Here is a 26,631-nt window from a genome sequence, read left to right as displayed (position 1 = left end):
ATCAAGTTTTTTATTAAATTTTATTTAAGAAAAAATTTCAGTTTTAAGAAAACTTAAGTGACCTTGAAAAACACTGATTTAAGCAAGACTACCCTGATTTTGGGAAATTGGAGTAGATGAGTTTGCTGGCTCAGTTTACACCATTTTTCTATTCATAGTAGCAAAGGACTTTAAAAAAAAATGCAGTACATGCACATGGTTAAAAAATGTAAAGAGTTAAAATAATGATAAAAAGTAATTTCTTTCCCATGTTTCCCTAATCCCCCAGAAGTAACTATCAATAGACTTTTGATTTGAGATGTTATACTTTGGTTTACCTTTCTAAAATTTATGATGAAGAATTGACTCCCCAGACAATATAGTTTAATTTTAAAATAGTGAAAATCACACTATTATTTTATAAAAATAAAAAATTATTGAACTTAACTGAGGAATTTTCTTTTTCTTTTTCTTTTTTTTTTTTTTTTTTTTGAGACAGAGTCTCGCTTTGTTGCCCAGGCTGGAATGCAGTGGCGCAACCTCGGCTCACTTCAACCTCCGCCTCCTGGGTTCACACCAACCTCCTGCCTCAGCCTCCCAACAGCTGGGACTACAGGCACCTGCCACCATGCCTGGCAAATTTTTTGTGTTTTTAGTAGAGACAGGGTTTCACCACGTTAGCCAGGATGGTCTTGATCTCCTGACCTCGTGATCTGCCGCCTTGGCCTCCCAAAGTGCTGGGATTACAGGCATGAGCCACCACGCCCGGCAACTGAGGGATTTTCTATCCAACTACAGCTGCTATCTCTGCTACTACTGTTGGAAGACATATAGCTTTAAGGCAAAGGAAATATATATATATATATATATATATATATATATATATATATTTTTTTTTTTTTTAATTGAGAGAGGATCTCACTCTGTCACCCAGGTTGGAGTACAGTGCCGCAATCATAACTCACTTCATCCTCAACTTCCTGAGCTCAGAGGATCCTCCTGCCTCAGCTTCCCGAATAGCTGGGACTATAGGTGTCTGCTACCACATTGGCTAATTTTCTTGAGGTTTTTTTTTTGTAGGAATGGAGTCTTGCTATGTTGCCCAGGCTGGTCTTGAACTCCTGGGCTCAAGCATTCTTCCCACCTCAGCCTCCCAAAGTATTGGGATGAGCCACTGTGCCCCATGAAAATACCTTTAAAACCAAAAGCAGGACAACACTTATTCCTACTGTCTTAAATAAACAAATTTGAATTTTTTCCATGTTTGTTGAGTAAGACTTTTTCTTTCATAATTGACTTAAACTTGGGTATGTTTGTATGTTATTGCAAATATAATACATTACCCATCATGTAACTTGTAGATCTAAAGGCTTTGTCATTTCCTTTGCTGGGGAAATGATACTTGGCCTCCCATTGCCTGACCACTGTATATAACACTAATTATTGTAGAACTACAATGGTGCTATAGAGATGGCTAAGAGAGGCCCAGGATTTCCAGGGTTTTTTTTTGTTTTTTTTTGTGCCCATAAATAATTTTTGCACTTCTCTGTTTTCTCAGAAAAAATATTTACTTGTGAGGTAATATTTGACTTACATGTAACTGGGCAGTGTTGGATTTGGTTTTGAGAAGTATGAGAAAATGGAAAAATGATATTTTTACCTGAAATATCAGAGGTTAAATTTTTAATATTTGTACAATGTAAAGTCATATTGTTTCTGCTTATATTTAAAGTCCTAACCATGAAATGGGTAATTTATAGAATATCTAATATTGAATGTGGACCATTGTATTCTTGATAGTCATACACATAATAGTTTCTGAAGACTGTTAAGTTTCACTTAAATTTGATAGTTGCTAGCAGGAGATAGGAAAAAGTGTTCTTGCTGGGCATAAATCTTTCTAAGTGTGTTTTGTGTCATTCTCAACTAAAGTTAGTGTACTTTGGTATAATATGCTTAGGAGGAACCTTGGGTGCTTCTAGTTTTAAAATGATGAAGTAGCAATACTTTTGGCCTTTCATCTCTTGGAAATGTTCTCTAAAGGTTAGAAAAATAAGAAATGGAAAGCTCCATTTTGATGCAACTAGGGAACTGTCATCCCTCATCCCCAGTCACAGCTATTGAAGGTGGTGGAGTGGTAACTGACTTCCAGAGAAGACACCTGAGTCATCATAGTGGGGCCACCATTGGGAAACAAGCAAGTTTTGTCCCTTGGATCCCAGAACAGCACAGGAATTGGAAGTATCAGGTATCTCAAAAGACAGGGGTGGGGCAGATATGCTTGAGACTCAAGGAAATCAAGCAGCAGAAGCCCTAAGATGAGACACCAAAACACCTGCAAACTAATAACTGCCCAGCAGCCAGAAGACTGGAAATTAGGGAATGCTTTTTAAGAGACACTGAAGGGCCCCAGAGAAGAGACAGATACTGACTTTTGTGGATTCCCCAACGAAAAAGCTGATTGGCCCATTGATTGCATTGTATTGAGGGCCACGGTGTAATCACTTCACCTATGAACTCTAATCGATATTTTAATGCAGCCAAGATGAGAGTGACCAAAACAATCAAGAAGGAACTTAGAGGAACAAAATATAAAGAGTAGAAGAAAATGTAAATGTGTAAACAAACTATAATTAATATCCTCAGATATTAGACAATGGATCTATAATAAGAACAAGATGCTGTTAAAAGCGAGAAAGAGAGTGAGTGTGCAAAAGGGCAGTCGGAATATGGAAGATTCTTCGAAGTAGAAAAATTGACAACCTATCTTTAAAAAGTACATAGATGGTTTGGAAGATAAAGTTGAAGAAATTTATAGGAAAGTAGAGCAAAAGGTAAAGTAAGATTAATAGATAAACTATTAAGTCCAAATTCCGATTTATAGGGATTCTAGGAAGAGAAAAATGTGAGGCAGATATTATCAAACAATTAACATAAGAAACTTTTCAGAACTGAAGATCATGAATTTTAAGACCCACCAATGCCTAGCACCAGTGAGTGGAAAAACACCCACTCATTTGGGTACATTTTCATTATGGAGTCCTACAGACTAAGTAATAATTGTAAAAGCCCCAGTGATAAAAAAAAAAAAAGCAGGTTACATAGAAATGGTGGGAAGTAAGAATGGTGAAACATTTTAAAATGATACTTGCATTAGAAGACAACGGAGAGTTGTCTAAAATTTTTTTGTTAAAAATGATTTCCTGCTTAGAATTCTATACCCAGTTAAGCTATTATATGTGTGGTTAGAAAATAGACTTTTTACAAAAAGATATACACAATTAAAAAATGTTGTCTTTTAAACTGTCATATAAGGAGACATGATGACTAAATGTGGTCTATCCTGGATATCCTGGATGGGATCCTAGATCAGAAAAAGGACATTCAGTAACAAGTAAGGAAATCTGAATAAGATATGGACTTTCATTAATTGTATCAATATTGGTTCATGTGTATGTGAGGTGTATTCAGGAATGTTCTCAGGAATACCACCTGTGAGGAAGCAAAAGAAGCAGAATTGAGCAGAGGGAGAAGTTGAACTGTGATGCAGGTGTAGCAAAGGTTGTAGCTGATACCATTGGCCCTGAACGTAGGATGGCTCTAGAGAGATGCCTAAGTGAGGTAAGGGAGCCCAACCTTTGTCCCTGAGTGTGGCCTCGCCATTAGACACGTACTGCCCAGGGGAGCAAGGCAGTCCCCCTTTGGCTGAGAGCAGTTACTGGGAGAGACTCAGTCCTGAGCTGGCAGCAGGTAACACTCCTGGAAAGAAAGGATCGATTGAGTACCTCTTTGCCGGAAGGGAGGATCTGGCTGGTGCACTAACAGTATTCATTACAAACTCCAACAACTGGACAATCGAGAAAAGGAAGACAATATACATGAGGCAGATTTCAGAATCTCTAGACCTGGCATATTCTGGCCTTTCTAAGACTGTTTTTAGTTTTATGTTTTTAGTTTTTAGATCAGCCCAGAGTTGGCAATTTTAAACATGGATACACACATGCAACAGTTATCTGTATTCTTTTGAAAGAGATTCCAGTCAAATGTTTAGATGCACAGTAACTGAGTGACTTTACGTAGTTTCATTCTTCAGCATATTCTCATTAAGAGATTTCTGAGCCCTTAATCTGAGAAATCTGATGATACTGCCATCAGTTCATTGGTGTAATCATATATATAGTCATATGTCACTTAATGGTGGGGATACATTCTGAGAAATGTGTTGCTAGACAACACATTTGTTGTTGTGCAAACAACAACAGAGTGTACTTCTACAAATCTAGATGGTTTAGCCTACTGTTCATACCTAGGTTATATGGTATGGCCTAAAGCTCCTATATATAATATATAAAGCTCCTATATATAATATATATAGGTCCTATATATAATATATAAAGCTCCTATATATAATAGCATGTTACTATACTGAATACTATAGGCAGTTGTGACACAGTGGTATTTGTGTATCTAAATATATCCAAACATAGAAAAAGTACAGTAAAAATATGGTACAAAAGATTAAAAAGGGCCAAGGATGGTGTCTCATGCCTATAATCCCAGCCTTTGGAAGGCCGAGGTGGGAGCATTGCTTGAGGCTATGAGTTCAACATAGCAAGACCTGGTCTCTACAGGAAAAAAAAAAAAAGTTGGTCAGGTATGGTAGCATGTGCCTGTAGCTACACAGGGGGCTAAGACAAGAGGATCACTTGAGCCCAAGAGTGAGAGGCTGTAGTGAGCTATGATCACACCATTGCACTCCAGCCTGGGTGACAGAGCAAGACCCTGACTCTTAAAAATAAACAAACAAAAGATTAAAAATGGCACATCTGTCTAGGACACTTACTGTGAATGGAACTTGCAGGACTGGAGTTTCTCTGGGTAAGTGAGTGAATGAGTGGTGAGTGAATGTGAAGGCCTAGGATATTACTGTAGACTTTATAAACACTTGATACTTGGGCTATACTGAATTTATTTTAAAATTTTTTCTTTAATAACTAGCTTACTGTAACTCTTTTACTTTATAAACTTATCTTGCTTATCTTTTGGACTTTTGTAATAACACTTAGCTTAAAAAAGAAACACATTGTATACTGTACAAAAATATCTTCTTTATATCCTTATTCCATTGTTAATTTTTGAAATTTTATTTTTTACTTTTTAAGCTTTTTTTTGTTAAAAACAAAGATATAAAACTTACACACTGGCCTGGGCCTACACCAGGTCAGGATCCTCAATATCAGTGACTTTTACCTCCACATTTTGTCCCATTGGAAGGTCTTCAGACACAATCACACACATAGAGCTGCCATCTCCTATGATAACAGTGCCTTCTGGAGTATCTCCTGAAGGACCTGCCTGAGGCTGTTTTACAGTTAACTTTTTTTCTGTAAAGCAGAAGGAGTATACTCTAATGTGAAAAAGTATAGTATTATAGTAAATACATAACCCAGTAGCATAGTTGTTTATTGTCATTCAAGCGTTATATGTTATATATAATTGTATGTGTTCTACTTTTCTATTACTGGCATAGTTGTAGGTTTGTTACACCAGCATGACCACAAACACGTGATTAATGCATTACTTATGACGTTATGACAGCTACAGTGTCACTAGGTGATAGGAATTTTTCAGCTCTATTATAATCTTAGGGGCCCAGAGCTGTATACGTGGTCCTTTGTTGACCAAAACATTGTTATGCAGCTGCTGACTGTATGTGGTTTGCTTGCTCCACAGTTGTAGGCTTAATGCAGAATAATCTAGTTACCAACAGGATTTGTAAATAGGTCAGTGGCTAATAGGTGTTAGTGTAGGAAAGTGTAAGATACTGTACTTGTAAATGAAGACTTTTGAGAAACCAGGTTGTCAGGAAAACTGTCCAAGTCTTGCGTGTTTTGCAATTTTTTAGACCAACTAAATGCTGATCATCATTTAAACACTTACCAAATGTCTACTGAACACCTACGTTGTGCATGTTGCCTAGCAAGGAGACTAGAATCTTACAGAAGAATTAAGACTTGTAGATGTAAGGAAATACAATTTAAAATAGAGTGGTAAAGTGCCATAGACATAAAGATGTGCCAAGTGTTGTGGGAGTTTAGAAAGAGGAAGTTTTCTTTCGCTTAAAGTGATCTAGAACAGTGAAGTTGGTGGATCTTCAATAAGGCGTTGATGGAAGAGGGTAGGAGGTGAGGTTCTGTGTTGGGAAAAGAGCTTGTGGGGTGCCTGCATAAACTGGCCATAAAAATAGGGGACAATAAGTTCTGGAAAGCCACAAGAGGCCTCTGAGGAGGAAAGCCTCCTAATTGCCATCATGTTCCCATGCTCAGAGTGAGACCTGCTCTCTTATCTGTAAACACTGTGTTCATGGAGAAAGACACTCCTTTGAAGCATTGGAATGTGGACAGATATGCAGGCTCCTAGTTAAGCCTACTCCCACCAGCTACTCTCCGATAAGTTAAAGATATGCTGTTTGAACACAAAGGAGATTCACTTAAACTGCCACTGCTATAGATTACACGTATGACGCACTGCCTTCCGTTCACCGTTTTGCCCTGAACGTCTGCTTCTTAGATCTAAGTGATTATACTCAATAAAAAGTGTGGAGACCAGAGCTCTGAGCCTTTTGCAGCCTCCATTTTGCAATTGGCCATCTGGCCGCCCCTCTTTATGCACTCTTAACCTGTCTCTTCTCATTCCTTCATCGCCATTGGACTTTGAGTACCCTACAGGTGGTGTTGAGGCTGGTCCCCAACAGTTCTGGGGTCTTGGAGAGGGGAGAAAAGTTTATCACAGAGAAAAGGAAGAGGAGAAAATTGGAAACAATTAGAATATGTTTATCCATCACTTATGAAACGTTAGTGAATCAATAACAAGAATACAGTATAAAATTTGGATTCCTGTGCCTCTAAAAACAGTCGGGAGATGAAAAGTTACAGAAAATTATGTTCATTGTTACTCTAGTCACAATACCAAAGACGTGGAATCAGTCCAGGTGCCCATCAATGGTAGATTGGGTAAAGAAAATATGGTACATATACACCGTGGAATACTACACAGCCATGAAAAAGAATAAAATCATGTCCTTTGCAGCAACATAGATGAAATTAGAGGCCATAATCTTAAGCAAATTAACACAGGAACAGAAGACCAAATACTGCATGTTCTTACTTATAAGTGGGAGCTAAACACTGAGCACAAGTGGAAATAAATATGGGAACAATAGACACTGTGGTCTACTAGAGGGTGGAGGGAAAGGGGGTGAGTTGAAAAACTACCTATCGGGTACTATCCTCACTACCTGTGTGGTGGGATATATACCCAAAACCTCAGCATCAAGCAATATTCCCATGTAACAGACCTGCACATGTACCCTCTATATGTAAAATAAAAGTTGAAATTAAAAAAAAAAAAAGAAAAACAAAAGTTGTGAATTGATCGTGAGGTTGGAGGAGATTTTATAAGATGCTCAGTTTTCTGTAGTTAGGTTCTCCCACAAACATTTAAATCTGTTAGTTACTAATGTTTCCTATAAACAGGACAATAGTGACAAAAACACATGGGTTACCTTTGGAAGCTGCCAGAGTACCAATTTATTTTGAAAACTGATAAATAAAGGCAAAAAAAATTCAAACATTTATCTCGTGTTTTTATGCAATCTATATATCATGGTAACTAACTAATGAGGAATAATTTGTCTCTGGAAATATTCCAGCTAATAGATGAAGATGAATGATTGAACTCTAATATGACCATTTTGCAACCCCTAATGAAATAATGGATCTCAGTGGTGACCAGCAGTGGCTGCTGATATAACAAAACAAAAGATAACCAGACATATGCTTCCTGATGTAAAAATGCATTATCCCTTATGAAGTACTCCTACCAAAAAAATCAAACTTGAATTTGATCAATATCTATATCCAACCACCATGGGACAGAGGAACATGTTAAATGATATCAAGGACAGGCTGAGAAAGCACCAACCTGTGACCTAATATCTTAAACCAATAAATTGAGAGGGTGAAGGGAAGAAAGGGGAGAGGGGTTATAGACATGGTTAATTGACATATTAACAAATTTTATTATAGAAACTTTTGAATCCTGATTGGAACAATTGTTAAAAGTCTTTTGAAACATTTGGCAGAATTTATAGTGATTACATATTGGATGTCAAGGAATTGTTATTTATAATTTTAGGAATGAGATAATGGTATTGTGGCTATTTTTAATAGCAGAAACATACTGTAATAGTTATGAATGAAGTGACATAATGTTTTTACTTCAAAATAATCCAGTGTGAGAGGAAGCAGGAGGGGATATTAGATGAAGCAAGGTTAACCTCAAGTTGTTGATTGGTGAAGCTGGGTTATGGGTAACTAGGGGTTTGTTATACTATTCTCTGGATATTTCAACTTTTTTTTTCTTTTTTTTTTTTTTTTAAATTCTGGAAAGATATCAGCTAAGCAAGAACATGATGAAAGTCTATAAGACTATGAGAGATACGGCTAGGGAGACTATGAATGTGTTTACCGTATTTCTGAATAGTAAAATTAGGGACCATCTTGTATAATTTGAAAGAAGTGGACAAATACAAGAAAATCCTACTTTACACCATAACTTGTTTTTTAAAGTCTGTAAATGTTTTGGAAAAACTCATATTTAGAGAATTTGGGGAGGCATCCCTTTTTGAAGCAGACATCTGTGCTTTGAACTTGTAACATGATTCTAGTATTCCAGAGATAAGATATCATGGTATAGCCTGCCCCATATAATTTTCAATGTTTCTGCTACATAAAGTTTTTGAGGTTGTAAGGTAAATATGGTTTATCACAGAATAATTAAATCATTTTCTATTTACTTTTACTACCCTTTGTTTTAAAAAGTAGCTTATGAAGATATATACAGTAAGTATGTACTTAAGTGTACAGCTCAGTGAATCTACACACACACAGTAGTAACTTCCACCCTGAAAAGATACAGAATATTTCCTGTATCCCGGAAGATTCCTGTATTGCCCTTCCCCGTTATCTACTCCACTATCCAGAGATAACCAGTATTCGGACTTCTGTCACCGTAGATTAGTTTTACCTTTTCTTAAACTTACATTTTTATGTCAGGCTTTTGTAATGTCTTAGAGATTCATTCATGTTTTGCATGTATTGGTAGTTCTTTTTTTATTGCTGTTTAGTATTGCTTCTTTTGTTTTCTTTTTTATTGCTGTTTAGTATTCCATTGTCTGTCTATATCTCAATTTACTTATTCTTCTGTCAATTAATATTTAGTTTTATTTACTAAATAAATAATATATTAATAATATATTATTAATATTTAGTTGTATTTACCTACTATGCATCAACTAAGCTACCATGAACATTCTTTGGGGTAGACGTTAATGCATTTCTGTCTCTTGAGAATTGGTGGGTTAAGGTAGGCATATTTTTAGTTCTGAACGTATTGGCAAATAGTATTTTCCAAAATAATTGTACCAATTTACAGTGCCACCAGCAATGTGTGAGAGTCTAGTTGCTCCACATTCTTTTTAACACTTGGTTTTGAAGTCTTTTTAAAATTTTAGCTATTGTGGTGTGTATTCAGCCTTAGATTTGAACCACTGGTATTGTTCTGTCTTTTACATCAAAGTATCACACTGGTCCTCTTGTATGTAATTGGTGGGTCCTAACTATGACCAATTCCTCATTGTAATTCTTAGACTAAACTATTGCTTTTTTCCCTTTCCCAGTTGTGACAGGTAGTACTGATGGAATTGGAAAATCATACGCAGAAGAGGTAGGTGATTTTCAAGATCTTTCCTTTCAATATAAAAAATAAGAATAAATATGGGATGATTTCTTATAGTAGTTTTGATTTTTGAAGTAAAAAATACAAATATAATGTTGCATGGTACAATAGATGCTTTTGTTTCTACCTTGTTGGAAATACCATATTTGCTTAAATAGACACAATTTTTTGAAACAAATTTCATGTAAAATAAGCATGAAACTTTCTGGTTGTACTGAGTAGTTGGAACTGGGAACAATTTAGTGTAATTTTATTTTATATCATGTAAGTGTGTACAGTCTTCAGATTTGAAAGTCAATTATTTTGAACTATTTTCCAAAAAATGAAAATATTATAGGTGGTTACATCATTTTCACAAGAAGGACTGTGATTAACAGAAAGGTATTGATAGACACAGGCAAAGGGTTCAGATTCTCTGCAATGAAATTAAAGAACAGGAGAGCATCATAGTTTGAAGATCATTGGACAAAGCAGGAGCCGGGGCAGTATTCTTTAGGCAAGTTTCCCTTGAGAAGGCACCTACAGCCTATGATGAAGTGATCTGGAACAGTGGGGTGATTCTGATAAAGATCCCAGCAGATTCACTGGATCTTCCATTTATCATTCTCAAAAGGTCTTTTTGTTAATTTTAATTTTTCCAGATTTTTATTTGGAAGAATATCAAAACTACAGAAAAACTGCAAGAATATAACAAACACCTGTATACTCTTCATGTGGATTCACTAATTGTTAATATTTGGCACATTTAATTTACTTTATTATTATTAATTATTTTGCTGGACCATTTGTAAGTTAGTTACAGACATAACAGTTCACGCCTAAATATTTCAGGATGAATCTTCTAAGAACTAAAACATTCACCCTTACAGCCTCAATACATTGGTCACAATAGGAAGTTTAACGTGACACAATACTGTTGCATAACATACAGCCCTTATGCAGGTTTCTGGTTGCCCCAATACATCCTTTTAAGCTCTTTTTTTATTGTTGTTGTTCCAAGATCCAGGTAAGGATTACGCATTGCATTTGGTGTCATGTCTCTTAGACTCCATTAATCTAAAAGAGTAAGTTAGCCTTATTTTTCTTTTATAAGAATGCCATTTTTGAAAAATCCAGTTTAGTTGGTTTGCAGACAAACTTGGATTTGTCTCATTGTTTTCTCATTAGATTCAGGAAAAACATTTTTTCATTGGGAAGGCTACAGAGGTTTATCCTTCTGAGTTCATGTTATTAGGAGGCACAGGAAGTCTCATTTGTCCCATTATTGATTATAAACATAATTAATAAGGAATATGTGGAATGACATTTTGAGGCTGTATAAATATATTATTTCCCAAGAATCTTTTATCCAGTGGTGTTAGGATTCATTGATAGTTTTTGCCTAGATTGGTTATTACCATGGTGGTTAAAAAATGGTGATTTTTGGCCAGGTGCAGTGGCTCACACCTTTAATCCCAGCACTTTGGGAGGCCGAGGTGGGTGGATCACCTGAGGTCAGGAGTTCAAGACCAGCCTGGCCAACATGGTGAAACCCTATCTCTACTAAAAATACAAAAATTAGCTAGATGTGGTGATGGGTGCTTGTAATCCCAGCTACTCAGGAGGCTGAGGCAGGAGAATTGCTTGAACCCAGGAGGTGGAGGTTGCAGTGAGCCGAGATCACACCGTGGCACTCCAGCCTGGGTGACAGAGCGAGACTCCGTCTCAAAAAAAAAAAAAAGTGATTTGTTTCTAATGCTATATCTCCTACATTTATTAAGGTGGTGTTTTTCTATAAAAGCTTTTCCTTATTCCTCTTGCCCTATTAATTTTTTAAAAGAAAGTATCAGTATGGGCTAATGATTTTTTTTTAGTGGTGTTATAGCAGATTAATTTTGCAAATCATCACCAACCTTTTTATTTTTATAAAAAATGTTCTTCCATAGCTTCATCTGCAATATCACTCACTACTTAATAAACCCTGACTTTAGGATTTAAGACTGGAATATTAGTTTGCTAAATCACTTTTAGTTCATAGCACCTAATTTATTGCTCATTTATATTCTGTCTAGAATATTTCACTAAATAGTTTTGTGCAGATTAGTGCTTTTTTTCCTCTACTACTATATTTATGTGTCCTGGGATAGTAACCACATTTGTGTAAATCTTTTTCATTATGTACAACACTTACACATGCTGGGTATGTACACAGAAGGTTTTCCTTAGGAAATTCTTTATTAATTTATTCAGTTAACTTGTTTAGTTTGCCATGGTCCGTAAAGTATAATGCTCAACTTAAAATTTTAAAAATAATTATGTTTTTAGGAATTTTTAAAATTTTAATAGTAGTTTCCTTTGCCAGTCCTCTGATGTTTGTTTTATATATCCATCCTGCAGCAAATACTTTTTTTTTTGAGACGGAGTCTCGCTCTGTTGCCCAGGCTGGAGTGTAGTGGTGGGTGTAATCACGGCTCACTGCAGTCTAGACTTCCTGGGCTCAGGTGATCCTCCCACCTCAGCCTCCTGAGTAGCTGGAACTACAGGCATGTGCCATCACACCCAGATAATTTAAAAAAAAAAATTTTTTTTTTAAATTTTTTGTAGAGATGGGATTTTACTATGTTGTCCAGGATGGTTTTGGACTCCTGGGCTTAAGCAATTCTCCCACTTCAGCCTCCTGAAATGCTGGGCTTACAGGCGTGAACCACTGCGCTTGGCACAAAAACTTTTTTAAAGCTAATTTTTAAATTATAGAAGTAGTAGACACTTAACGGTTTAAAAAACCCAAATAGTATAGATGATATAAAATGAAAAAGTAAAAGTCTCCCTCCTTCTAAAATCCTTTCACATTTAAATACTAGCTTGGCTTAGAAAGATAACTTTTTGGGGAATTTCTTTGGTAAAATCTCTATTTTGGATTGTGTCTTCATTACACTTGGGTTTATATTTTGAACTATCATCTGGACAGGTTTTCTTAAAATGGTGGTTATAGCTCATTAATGTTTTTCAGTGACATGCACAGGTGTGATTCAAATCTCCTTTACTGTTTCAGTTAGCAAAGCATGGAATGAAGGTTGTCCTTATCAGCAGATCACAGGATAAACTTGACCAGGTTTCCAGTGAAATAAGTAAGTTCTCCCATCAAACAAAAGGAATACATAGCTAATTAATGTTTTCAAGCAGTTATCCGGTACTGACATAGTTATTTCTAGTTCAGGAAACTTCTTTTTCGAGGAGAGATATCATGAAAGAGCATGAAAAAGCACAGGATGCTTTAAAAATGGATCATCAATTTTAGGCTGGGCGTGGTGGCTCATGCCTGTAATCCCAGCACTTTGGGAGGCCGAGGCGGGTGGATTACCTGAGGTCAGGAGTTTGAGACTGGCCTGACCAACATGGTGAAACCCTGTCTCTACTAAAAATTAAAAAAAAAATTAGCCAGGTGTGGTGGCGGGCACCTGTAATCCCAGCTACTTGGGAGGCTGAGGCAGGAGAATCTCTTGAACCTGGGTGATGGAAGTTGCAGTGAGCCAAGATAGTGCCACTGCACTCCAGCCTGGGTGACAGAGTGAGACTCCATCTCAGAAAACAAACAAAAAAAGTTTTTTAAAAATTGTTTTAGGGTGATTGTAATTTGCTTAAAATGTCTTTTACTAATTTATTTTTGTCTTGTCAGTAGTCAGATCATCTGATTATTTTATCATATTCTGCTGAAACGTCTAAATTTGTTTGCTGTTACTTCATTTCAGTATTCCTGAATGTTTTTTACTCTTTTTATCTCAGTGTTTCTAAATGTATAACACATATGTTTTAGGAAAAATAGAAAAGATAGCAATACCCATGTGACAGGGAAAATCTTTTGAACTTTCTTCTTAGGCAATTATGCTTGAGACGTGAATTACAATATGGCAAAGACTCTTAACTAACTTCTACTTAATCAACCAGATAGATAAACCAATGCTGTTCATTTGTTTGGCAAAACATACTAACTGATGTCCCCAGTTTGCTGACCATTTGTGGCCAGGAAGCTTCTTTGTATAATGCTTATATACTTTTATCCTCACAAATCAAATTGTTTACTTATTAAGAGTCAATTGTGTTTGTTTCCAAACTTATGTTGGGTATATTTTTTATTAAATATTCTGTAAAATGATGAACTATTAGTGTAAAATCTAGAGTTAGTTCTATAAAAACTAAGTTGAATGCTCTAAAAAAAGTGAGTAAAATTACTTCTTTGAAAAACTGGCCATCAAATTAGTGTTGAACAAAGACAAATGTAAAATATTGGAAGAACTTATAAAAAAGAAATCTGCTCTCCTGATTGTTTCATATGTGTTGAAGTTTGTGCTGTACTTTACTAGAACTGAAATTGTAATCATAAATGATAGAATATGGGTGTGATGCATGCAAGAAAGACTGGAATTCAAGTCTGCAGATCCAATCTCAAAGACAAGGTCTTGGCCCTACACAGAGGATTGGTGAATGAATTACATTTATACATGGTTTAAGTGAAAATAAAATGATTGCCATGTGTATTTATCTCTATGAGTCCTTGTTTTAACTAACTTCTCAGCTAACAGATTGTCCAAATTCTTTCAATGAGAATTGACGAGAGAGGATTTCTTCTATATTTTGTTACTAACATTACCACCTACTGCTAACATTTATATAGTGCTTTATTATTTATTCATTCTCTCACATGTATTTTATTCTTCCAACCTACTTATGAGGTAATATTTTGTTACTATTTCTTTCCAGACCATAGCTGGTCCTATTGGACAGATAGCTTCACTTCATCTTTAGATAAAAAACAGAGTGTATTAGTCTGCTTTTCATGCTGCCGATGAAGACATACCTGAGACTGGGTAATTTGTAAAGAAAAAGAGGTTTAATAGATACACATGGCTGAGGAGGCCTCACAATCATGGCGGAAGGTGAAAGGCATGTCTTACATGGTGGCAGGCAAGAGAGAGAATGAGAACCAAGCGAAAGGGGTTTCCCCTATAAAACCATCAGATCTCATGAGACTTATTCACTACCGTGAGAACAGTCTGGGGGGAACCGCCCCCATGGTTCAATTGTCTCTTACCAGATCCCTCCCATAACATGTGGGAATTATGGGAGATGCAATCAAAGATGAGATTTGGATGGGGACACAGCCAAACCATTCACAGCACCTTATTGGAGATTCCCAATATTAAATATGTTACATCTTTTTTTTTTTTTTTAATTATTTTAACCTTGCTGAGAGTACAGATCTTTACAAAGCTGAGCATGTGGTATATAGATATACAATGTATCTTTGGCATTTGAAGCTGTTAACAGTCAAGATTTCAGCTATATAAATGCAACCCCAAAGGGCCAAGATATACAGTATTTTACAGTTTTGCTGAGGTCTGAATCTGAATTAAGCCATGACACTAATGAGCCTGAGGTAGTTACTGAGATAGCAGGTGAATTTAACATACTGCCTGGATCTTAGCACTGTTTCATTCTTAGCTTCTTGTAGTCTTGTATATAATAACTCTTAAAGTGATTTAAAAAATGTTGTGTTTGTGGGTGTGTCTAGAAATTGCCTCTCAATGAATGCATCTACTAGTTGCTAGAAATAAAGGTTCATAGGCAAAAAGTAGATGCTTTTGACTAAATGGAATGTTGCATTTTGAAATGCTGTGATATGAATGAATCTACCATCTACTCGATACAGAAACAAGAAAAGCTACCTCATGACACTTTCAGCAAGTACTGCAGCCTGTACAAAAATTGCTCAGTGACTCAGAAGATATGCTTTAATGATATTTGAGAATTTGGTTAACTCATGATATGAGGTGGCACATGACTGTTGGCAGAAATGTGATTCTGGAGAAAGACAGGATTCTGTTCAAACATTTTCATGAAGGAACAGATGGTAAAGACACTAAATTGACCTTTATTAAAAGGCATGGGTTTTTATCCTTGTTAACATTTTTGAAAAATGTTTTTCTGGGCATAATATGAATTTAATAGGAGAGGTGATATCAGCAGACTATGTCTTCTGTTCTAAGCTGAAAAAATACACAGAGGAGATTTATAAGTTAAGACAGATTTTTAACTGTGATGTAAATCACCTCTTTGGGAGGATAATGTTTGCATGAACATATTTATTCCAGGAGAAAGAAGGACCAGTATTTAATATTGTCAAAGACAGACTAACTCTGCATTTCTTTGGTTATACCTTTAACACATCTTTATTGAATGCCTGTGTACCAGGTACCGTGCTAGGCAGTGAAGATACCATGGTGAACAAGGTGACATGCAGTCCCTGTTCTCAAAGAACTTAAGTGCAGGAGACAGTAAAAACAAATAGGTAAAAAACAAACAAATAAACCAAACCAAAAAAAGCACACACAAAAAACAGACAAATAAGTAATTGCAGCCTATATTGAATGCCACAAAGGAAACAAAGGGCTAGAGAGATAACAATAGAGAAGTTCTTACTTTGTTGCAGCATGGTGAGTTTTGCGATTGGCAAGGTGATAAAAGGGCTAGAATAATGGCCTCTTGCCCATATAACAGCACTCCAGTAATGAAATTGTAGCCTTACTGAAAGACCTATCCTCTGGGCCCATTTGGGGGTATAATGGTGGAGGGATTCTGTATGTGCAAGTTGCATAGGATATATGCACTAATGTTTGTATTTTCTTAAGCCTTGTTATGCAAGGGAATTTATGGCCTCCCAGTCTCATTAAACTGTAGCCTGTTATGGAGTCCAAGTTCAAAGTTTCAGTCAGCCAACCAAGTCAACCAACTATATGAGCTAAACATTAAATCCTAAATCTCTGGTAAGTGAGTCATAAAAATATTTGGCCCAATCTGGTGTTATATTTTTTTCTGTTGTGGGTGTCAGTGAGGGATATTTGAGTGAAGTCTTGAGGAGAAGAGGAATTCTTTTGCTAGGAAACTGCCCTTACTGTTATGGTGGGGTTATTAGAGGATCTTCAAGCCAGAGAACACCAGTCTTGGCACACACAGGCAGAAGAACAGACTAGTACTATTTCCACTGGAAAGGGAGGTTCAGAGTAGCTTGGGAGTCCAAGATTCTCAGTTTCAGTTGAGTCTGACCAAATATCCCCATCCCAAATCTCAGGGTCACACTTTTTCTCATTCAGTGCTTTCAAATGAGACTAGGTGTCTGTGGAATTCAACTTAAGTTGTAATTCTGCAACTGGCACATTTAAATCTGATGTTAGCAAGGTGAACTCCATGGGTATAAAACATAAAACTTTTTACTGGGGCTACCATGGAAGTTCTCTGGTTCTCTCATGGTAAATGTGAGCTGACAGTTTAGTGATCTGAACTTGCCGTTTTTATTCTATAAGTGCTCCAGTATATTCAGAAGAAGCTACATCTTAGCACAGTCTTTGTACTCATCATTTCTGCCAAACTCAAATGTAGCCACCATTTGGTCCCTCAAGGCACTTCTCCAATGCGTACTTCATTACAATTAACAGCCAGGGTTAATTTGATGAACTGTCATACCACTTATTGCATAATGGATTGCTAGTGTCCCATTTCCCATTGGGAAGGGGCTTAACACTATGTCTAAGCCCAAGGACACAATCAAACCAGTGCAAAAGTCCTTTGAAGTTTGTCTTGTGATCCTACTCCTGAAACTAATTCCTGTATCAGGCAGAGCCCAGTCAGGAAACAGAAGCCACACAATTTAGTTTAACTAGGATAACTTGTCTCTTCTAGTCCAACATTTAAACTCACTCCAATGGGTTAAACTCATCGTTCTTACTTCCCTGTGTGGCTGAAAGACAAAAAGAGGAAATGGGGGATTGATGAGGAAATTACTTGACAAGTGAAAAAAATCAAGGACTTTTTTTTTGGCTGCTCTCACCTTCGAAATCTGTCATCATATAAACTTGGGCAGTTTATATCAAGAAGTAATTCCTTATGAATGTGGAGGGTAGCCTACTTATCAGTGTCAAAGTTTTTAAGAAAAATTTTGAATGGATTATATGTAGTTAGTAGGACACTAGATGTTTCACCAACAATGGATAAGTGCTTTGTCAGGATTGACTGCTTTGATGAAATTACAGTTCTTTGTAAGGATACCTGTTACCCTTTTAATTAAGACAAGCTGAAAGCCATCACACATGTAATAAGCTTATTATATTATCATTCTTAGCCAGGATTATTCATATATTAAATATTTTTGCCAATTTTGATTCATCAAAGAAAAAAACTAGAAATTTTTTTAACACTGAGCTGAGTTTTTATTTGCAATAAAGCATAATAAAAAGGAGACTAGCTTTCAGAACAACCTGTTGGTTCACAGATTGTAGAGATGGTGATATTTATAATTCATATTATTATTTTACAGTCCTTTCTTCCTTCTCTTTTCGTTTCTTTTCTTTTTTTCTTTTTTGAGACAGAGTCTTACTTTGTCACGCAGGCTGGAATGCAGTGGCCCAAATATGGCTCACTGTGGCCTCAACTTCCCAGGCTCGAGCAGTTCTCCCACTTCAGCCTCCCAAGTAGCTGGGACTACAGGCTTGTACCACCACACTTGGCTGATTTTTTTTTTTTTTTTTAATTGAGACAAGATCTCACTCTGTCATTCAGCCTGGAGTTCAATGGCGCGATCTTGGCTCACTGCAACCTACGCCTCCCAGGTTCAAGCAATTCTCGTGCCTCAGCCTCCTGAGTAACTGGGAATAAGAGGCATGTGCCACCATGCCTGGCTAATTTTTATATTTGTAGTAGAGATGGAGGTTTCACCATATTGGCTAGGCTGGTCTTGAACTCCTGGCTTCATATGATCCACCCACCTCGGCCTGCCAAAGTGCTGGGATTACAGGCCTGAGTCACTACTCCCGGCCTAATTTTTTTGTTTGTTTGTTTTTTCTTGTATTTTTCGCAGAAACAGGGTTTCGCCATGTTACCCAGGCTGGTCTCCAGCTCCTGAGCTCAAGCGATCCTCCCACCTTGGCCCCCCGAACTGTTGGGCTTATACATGTAAGCCACTGCGCCCGGCCCACGGTCAGTATTTCTGATTGGATGCAGTTTAATAAACTTTGATTTTTAAAACTGCCTATTTCTTTCTTGGATTTAAAAAAATCAAACTATGAGATTTCTCTTTTTTGTAACTTATCTCAGGGTGTAAAGCTTTTGGATGGTCCTGTAACTCCATGGCTTTATCTCTTGAAATGCAATGCTTTTTTAGAAATGTAAATCTTACTGGTCTATAGTGAACAGAAGAGTAGGATAAGGTAAGAAATGTCCATTTCACTTTTTCAGGCCTTACTTGGTATCAAATTTGTATAGTTAAGATATGAATTTGACCAAATAAGTTTGTTCCACAATTTTCTGATGCAGTAATAGTATCATTAATACAATGCCTTGTTATATTTAGCTTGTTTCATTTTCATAACAGGAGGCATTAGTAAACACCTATAGACCTTTTTGTTTTATGTCTAATAAAACTAAAACCACATGATGTTAGGATTAGAGAGTTAATCTCATATAGCCCCATGAGTCATATTTTTAAAACTGCTTCTTTAATGCTAGAAATATCTTTGTTGCTCATAGAGTTTATATGTTATAGGGCCAGGAATAGAACCCGTCCATTTTGCCTCTACTGGTTTTGCCCGTAGTACCTGTAACTGTAGAGATATTCTACAATTTTGTCAATGTTCCTGGCCTTCCAGAAAGTGACGTTCTGTACTGCCTGTAAGACAGACTCCACAAGGCAGTGAGCTAGTCCCAGGATAGTTTCCTGAAAGGTCTTTGAAGCATTGTTTCCACATATGAGAATCCTTGTTCCTTACTAGTGGGCTTGTCATGCTTAATTAAATGAAATTTACCATTAAATGAAACATTTCTGGCTTGGTCATGGTTACAAAATTGTTTTATCTAATTATATCCTAATAGGGAGAAGGATAGATTCTTACTGAGACAATGCAAATAATTACATTGTCATGTAAAATAAAAGAACTCAATAAAGGCATGTTGTAGAATATTTGGCCATTGCTTTGATCAGTTTTACAGACAAGGCCAATCAATATGTGTTGTATTTTCTATATAATTAACATTTTTAAATTTATCTAATGATTTACCAGTTTATATTCCAGCTACTGTTGCAGCGTAACAAACCACCCCAGACTTATTGTGGTAAAGGAACAACCATTTTAGATGCTCACAAGTTTTTCTGGTCAGGAATTTTGTCAGGACTCGGACAATCCTTTTGCTCCTCATGGCATTACTGAGGTCACTCAGTGATATTTTGCTGACGGATGGTCTGGTCTGGAAGATCTAAGATGGCTTCTCTTACAGGTCTAGTGACTTGACAGGCGATGGCCAGAGGCTGGACTTAGCTGGGACTGTTGACTAAAACACCTACATGTAGCCTGTCTAGCATAGCCATCTCAGGGTAACTGGACTTCTCACATGGTAACTATATTCCCCGAGAGTGAACATTCCAAGAGAACCAGGCAGAGGCTTATGTCTTTGTTGCCTGGTCTCAGAATTCATGTAGCATTATTACTGCCATACTCTGTTGGTCAAAGCAGTCATGAATCTGCCCAGATTTAAGGGGAGAGGAATAGACTCTACCATTTGATAAGGGAGTGGCATGGTAACTTTGGCAAAGAACATATGGGATAGAAGATATTGTTGGAAAATACGATCTGGATTTGGAAAATACAATCTGCCAGTTTATAAGCTATATTAAAGTTTCCCAGGGAATAGTTTTCCTGAATTCTGTGGGATCAGTAGGAAAAACAGAATTCCAAGAGCGGTCATTGCAATTTGCCCAAGTATGGCTAACTACCATGAGGGTTAGTGAAAAATTAAGAAGAAAAAAAAGACGTTTTCTCAAAATATTAAGTTTTTTCTGGTTCTATTTAGTCTTGCAAAATTAATTTTTGTTCCATTGGTCAGCAGCATGCTTTTACAAAATGTTTAATTTTGGAATATAGAGTCCTATAAATACTAACTCAATTTCCTGGTACAATTTGTCAGATTGTCTGCTTTTGTGGCAATGTTGGGTTACACTGAGCAGGAAGCCTGACCCATGAGTTGATTCTCTGCAGCATCAGTAATAGCCAAGAGTCCAGATACAGCCCTTACTGAGGCTAATTAGTCTTTTGATGATCTTCCTAAAGACTCTATTTTCTGACATTCAGTTTATGGCCGGGGCCCTTAGACAAGCTTGAAGGAAATGTAGCAACCACCTGTTAATAAGACTGATGGTTAATTTATTATAATAATTACCAGTGTCAGAATGGAATCCCCTAGTGGGATATAATATGGAACTTATTAATATGATTTAGTCAGTGATTATCCTGAGGGTATGAGCCTTATCATGGACATTAAAGGAATTGATACCTCCAGAGAATTTCATAATGTGTGTTTTTAAATTGCCAACTATTAAGAGTATTTTGTACTTGTTGATAACATAATCTTAGCAATTTGTTCATAGTTGTGCCAGTCTTTGCATAGAATCATGAATATGTTTCTATTCATCCTGAAAAGTAGTACATGTTGAGCCATATTTATTATTAGTTACACCTTGCCTACACATGATTGATCAGGGTGTTGAGCTTCTCTTATTGATTTAATAGTTCTTCCCATATCATGGGCTTGATAAACAAAGCAGGTCTCATAAGAGAGCTGAACGAATTAAAGATGTGGAGAATATGCTATGTATCTAGTTACACCTAATGTCCTCCTTGCTCAATAGTGCTACATAGCGGTTAATCAAGAAGCACTGAAGATAGTTTGGGTGTAAAGTATGTCTTAACAATTTTATTTTTCTTCATCTGAGGCCCACATTTGTGAAGAAACTAGTCATTATAGTGAAATATAAGCATAAGTCTTAGGTACCCAAGACAAGAAATGATTATAGTCTTAATTTGGCATGACAGCAATTAAAGCACAGCTACAAGAAATAATAGTTATTAGCAAATCTAGCATATACAGAAACAAGAAACTTTTGTTTGAAAATCATTCAACAACATGACAAAAGTCAACACAAAAGCTCAAAAAGTTAACAGGCTCTTAGGAAGTGAGAGTATTCTAAGGATAAGGAACCATTGCTAGCCGGGCTGGATACTGAGGCACACAGTAAGTTTGATAGCTTTATCATTAAGAGAAGACTATATTCTCAAAGATCAATTTTCTTCTCAACAACTGGTTCCAAACCGTTTAATTCATAAGCTTTCTTTGTTGATTTCAATATATTTTATAACCTTATATATACATATATATAATATATATATTTAGATGACAAGTTAATATTTTCAGCTAGCTTAAAATATGTTAACTTTACATTCTGTGATTATTCTTCAAGTTGTTGCGCATACCACACTGAGTTCTCCATCCTAACTGGAGTTTTCTGTATGAATTTTAATCTTTAGAAATTGTCCAGGGTAACCAAAGATTCTCTTTATTTCACTTGCTGTGATATTTGTGTAGTATTTCAAGGTCAGTTAAGAATTATAGATATTATATTTAAGTTGACATTGCAGAGCAAAATGATCATTGTTGATACCACGTTTGTCCAAGAGGTGGCATTTGAAAGTTTTCGACAGATGGCATGAAGAGTTACTTAGTTTAAATGATTTGGGGAATGTCTGAAGTTCACAAGTGTCAAGCCTTGGCATTATATTTCATATTGTGATAATATCAGAAGATATATAGTTATTTTTAAAATTAAAGTTATCAAACCAGTTTTAATTTGGTTAAGGATTTACCTTAATTAGGAGTGTAATGTGAAACTTGGATTCTTATATAACTGCATTTATTTACCAATATTAGAAATGTTTCAAAATTTATGTTAGTTCATTTTAAAATAATGACTAGTTGTTACCCAAAGATCTGAATTTTAAAAACTATCACTGTTTGAGCTGGCCATTTCTGTGGGGAATGATTTTTCTGAGATTGCCAGCACATTTAAAGCCTCAGAAGTTTTGTCCTTATCTAATAATTTTTGAGTTTTTTTCTTCTTAGATTTAAATAAGCACTTATTAGTCTCTATAAGCTATCCAGAACAGGGGCTTTTCCAGATTTAAAAGAGAGAATTGATGGACAGTATTGTTCATGTCTTCTGCATCCTTATTGGTTTCCTTTCCACTTTCTCCATCAATTATTTTGAGAGGGGAAATGAAATCACCAACTATAATTATGGATTTGTCCTTTACAATTTTCCTGTTTATCTGTTATTAGGTGTATTAACATTTAGAGTTGTATGTCCTCTTGATGAATTCACTCTTTATCATTATGGAATGACCCTCTTTATTCTTAGTAATAATCTTTGCTCGAAATCTACTTTGACTGAAATTTACTTTGTCTAGCTTCTTTTGATTAGTGTTAGCATGGTATTTCTTTTTCCTTTAATCTATAAGTGCTTTATATTTTAAATGGGTTTCTTATAGACAGCATAGAGTTGATCTTGCTTTTTTATCTAAATTGATGGTTTCTGCCTTTTAATTGGGGTGCCCAGACCATCTACATTCAGTGTCATTATTGATTGAGCTAAAACCTACCAATTGCTTTTTGTTTGCTATTTATTCTGTCTGTTCTTTTTTCTCTTTTTCATTTTTTCTGTCTGCTTTTGGATTAATTGCATGCTTTTTATAATTCTAATTTTATTTCTATCCTTGGTTTGCTGACTGTATATCTTTTTTTTCTTTCTTTTAAAAGTCTTATATTTACATACATATTAACATTTCTGATGCTCTTCATTCTTTTATGTAAATGATTTCAATCAGGAATCTTTTATTTCCCTTTTCCCCTGTCTGAAGGACTTCCTTTAACATTTCTTGTAGTCTGGTCTGCTGATGATTAATTCTTGTTGTATATCTCAAAAAAAAACCACTTTACATTTGAGAGGTATTTTCTCTGGGTATAAAATTATTGATAGATGGTTTCTTTTTGTTTTCTGGTACTTAAACTACTTTGCTTCACTGTCTTCTGGCTTGCATTGTTTCTGATAAGAAGTCAGCTGTTATTCTTACCTTTTTATCATCGTGTATAATGTGAGGTTTTTCTCTTTTCTGGTTACTTCTAAGATTTTTCTCTTTATCACTTAAGTTTTTTTTTTTAATTATTATTTTGCCTCTTGTTGTAGTTTCCCTACTTGGAGTTTGTTAAGCTTAAATTTAAGTGTTCATAGTTTTTGGATAGTTTCTTCTTCTCATACTCTTTTTCTGGGATTTTAGTTACATATAATTAAGTTGTCTTAATCCACTGATGCTGTCTTTAGTTTTTATTTAAGTTTCTTTTCTCTCTGTGTTTCATTTTTGGACAGTGTTTATTTATATGCCTTCACATTCACCAACGTTTTTTTCTGCAGTGTCTAATCTGCTGTTAATTCTGTTAGTGTATCTTTAATCCAGACATTGTCCTTTTTCTCTCTGTATAAAAATTTCTGCCAATTTTATATCTTCTTTGCCTTTTCTTTTCTTGAGATGGAGTCTCGCTCTTTTCCCAGGCCGGACTGCAGTGGCGCTATCTCGGCTCACTGCAAGCTCTGCCTCCCAGTTTCATGCCATTCTCCTGCCTCAGCCTCCCGAGTAGCTGGGACTACAGGCGCCTGCCACCACACCCAGCTAATTTTTTGTATTTTTAGTAGAGACGAGGTTTCACCATGTTAGCCAAGATGGTCTCGATCTCCTGACCTTGTGATCCGCCCGCCTCGGCCTCCCAAAGTGCTGGGATTACAGGCGTGAGCCACCATGCCCGGCCTCGCCTTTTCTTAACATGCTCACTCTCTAGTTTCTTGAACATATAGAATATATCTATCATAATTATTTTAATGTGTTTAGTGTTTTGTCTATGAATTCCTCAATTAATAGACTGCTAATTAGTAGACAGACTTGACTTCTGGGCTCTATCTGAATTCCTCTTCTCCCATAATGGCCTAGAAAATCTCTCCAGACTATAAGCTAGGGTCAAAAGGCTCACCTCATATGTTTTCTTTCTCTTAGGGACTGCTGTCATGCATTCTCTATTGTCCAATGTCTGGAAACCATTGCTCCATATATTTTGTCCATTTTTGTTCAGGCTGGTCAAGTGATGTCCAGTTTTTTAGTTTAAGGCCAAGGAATAGATCTAGTCTCTCTTACACCGTCATGGCCAGAAGCAGAAGTCCCTCTCCCCTCCTTTGTTAACTGTCATAGATTTCCTGGTAAATATTACCGTCATTGCATGTGTCCATAAATGTTTGGTCTACATCACACTTTTAAAGAGAGATAAGGACACAATTCTTTTGTATTTGGTTGTACCAGGCCTAGCATGGTTTAATGGGTGTGGGCACTTAGTAAGTATTGTTTTGGTGACTGAAGAACTACTGTGAAACTTCCTCATATTCTTACTCTTGCACAGAAAGATATTTTGAAACTTAGCTTATGGTCCAATTTTGGCACACATGGTTTTTTAAGCCAATATGAGACCATGTTGTAAAACTGTCTAACTAAACATTTTCTCCAAGTGTAGCTTATTTCAACTTCATTACTGTTTGTTACCAGTCGTTTACTCTGATAGAGAAAAACATCTGTAATATGGGTGGATATTTTGTTAAAAATGTAGCATACCCACCAATTAGTTGGCCCAGCTAAATTAGCATGTGTTGGTCTGCATCTCCAATTAAGGCAGCTGCTTGAATGTTGCTGTTCTACAGCTGGCATTAGGGATGTGGGAGTGTACTCCACCGTGGCCAGACACTAGCTGTACCTCTCAATTAACATATTTGCCTATGTTTGTATGGTTTCTTTAAAACAGTAAGGGGTCTTTCCAATTGGGTTATTGATGGTTCAGTGACTTTTGTGTGAAAAAAAAAACACTTTTTTTGGTTGGAAAATGTGGGACCAAGGTGTTATTAAATGAGTACCATGTAAGTAGAGAATGTTTCTCCTCCCACTTTTAAAATTTGGTTGTTGTTCTAAGTGGATAATTGGAATTTGAGGTACAACCTTCAGCTATAAAAGAATTTGTAGAAAGGCAGATTCTTGGAAACATTTATAAAATTTAGTAGTTTTATATGGGGATTGCTTCCTTTCTTATCATGAAAAGAAAGTACTTTGAAACTTTTATTTAAAAGGTTCACTTTAACTTGATTCTTCCATCAAGTGAAGTTAAATATTTTCTTGTCAATTATCAGTTGTTTTGATCATCTTATTTTGCCATTATTTATTAAATGCATTTTTTTAACATGCTAATCTTTAAAATAACTACAAACCAATTAGGTAATTTAAATGACCTCGTGTTATGTCTAATACTAGAACCAAAGAGAAGAGGAATTAATTAACACCAATAGGAATTTTCACATATTTGAATTATTTCATTTCTTTGCTATTAAAAGCCAATAGAATTAATATTTAATGACACCAGGCCACTAATAATAGAAAAAATGATACGGAATCAACTTTTAATGTGCTTTCATTCTGTTTAATGCTGTAGAGATGTACAAAATCTAAGACACCATCATTCTGCAATACCTGATGAAAGCATTAAGTCACAGATGTAAATATATTTAACTTTTGTGGAACACGTAATCATATTCAGGCGTGTTTGGAAAACATACTCCTCACATGATTTAAAAGGCATCTCTGTTTAGGAACTGCTGATGGATCAATACTCTCATTTTATAAATATGGAAACGAAGTCTGGGGAGAGACCAACTCACATCCAGTGAATAGCACGACTGAGTTCTAATCTTTGACTTCTTGTGCTGTGTTCTCCATGACTGCATGCTCTTAAGTGTACTTTAAGTATTGTAGGTGGGTAACTGAATAACTTTTGGAAGGTGCATCCCGAAAACATAATGTCAGAATTACATCACATCAACAGATAAAACACAAACTAAGTTAAATTTGCAGCATGACTATG

General features: G+C 36.0%; 1 protein-coding gene across 1 annotated transcript in view; it reads left to right on the top strand.

Moving 5' to 3' along the window:
- HSD17B12 (hydroxysteroid 17-beta dehydrogenase 12) overlaps nt 1-26,631 on the top strand; it is a 172,877-nt gene that overhangs the window by 61,401 nt on the left and 84,845 nt on the right. The window contains exons 2-3 of the mRNA XM_024254837.3: nt 9,719-9,765; nt 12,809-12,884. Of these exons, the coding sequence (XP_024110605.1) occupies nt 9,719-9,765; nt 12,809-12,884 (123 nt within the window). The remainder of the gene's footprint in view (nt 1-9,718; nt 9,766-12,808; nt 12,885-26,631) is intronic.

This window comes from Pongo abelii, chromosome 9, assembly GCF_028885655.2.
Source record: "Pongo abelii isolate AG06213 chromosome 9, NHGRI_mPonAbe1-v2.0_pri, whole genome shotgun sequence".
Taxonomy (NCBI): Eukaryota; Metazoa; Chordata; class Mammalia; order Primates; family Hominidae; genus Pongo; species Pongo abelii.
The sequence above is the reverse complement of the archived record's forward strand: the minus strand, read 5'-3'. Positions and strand labels throughout refer to the sequence as shown.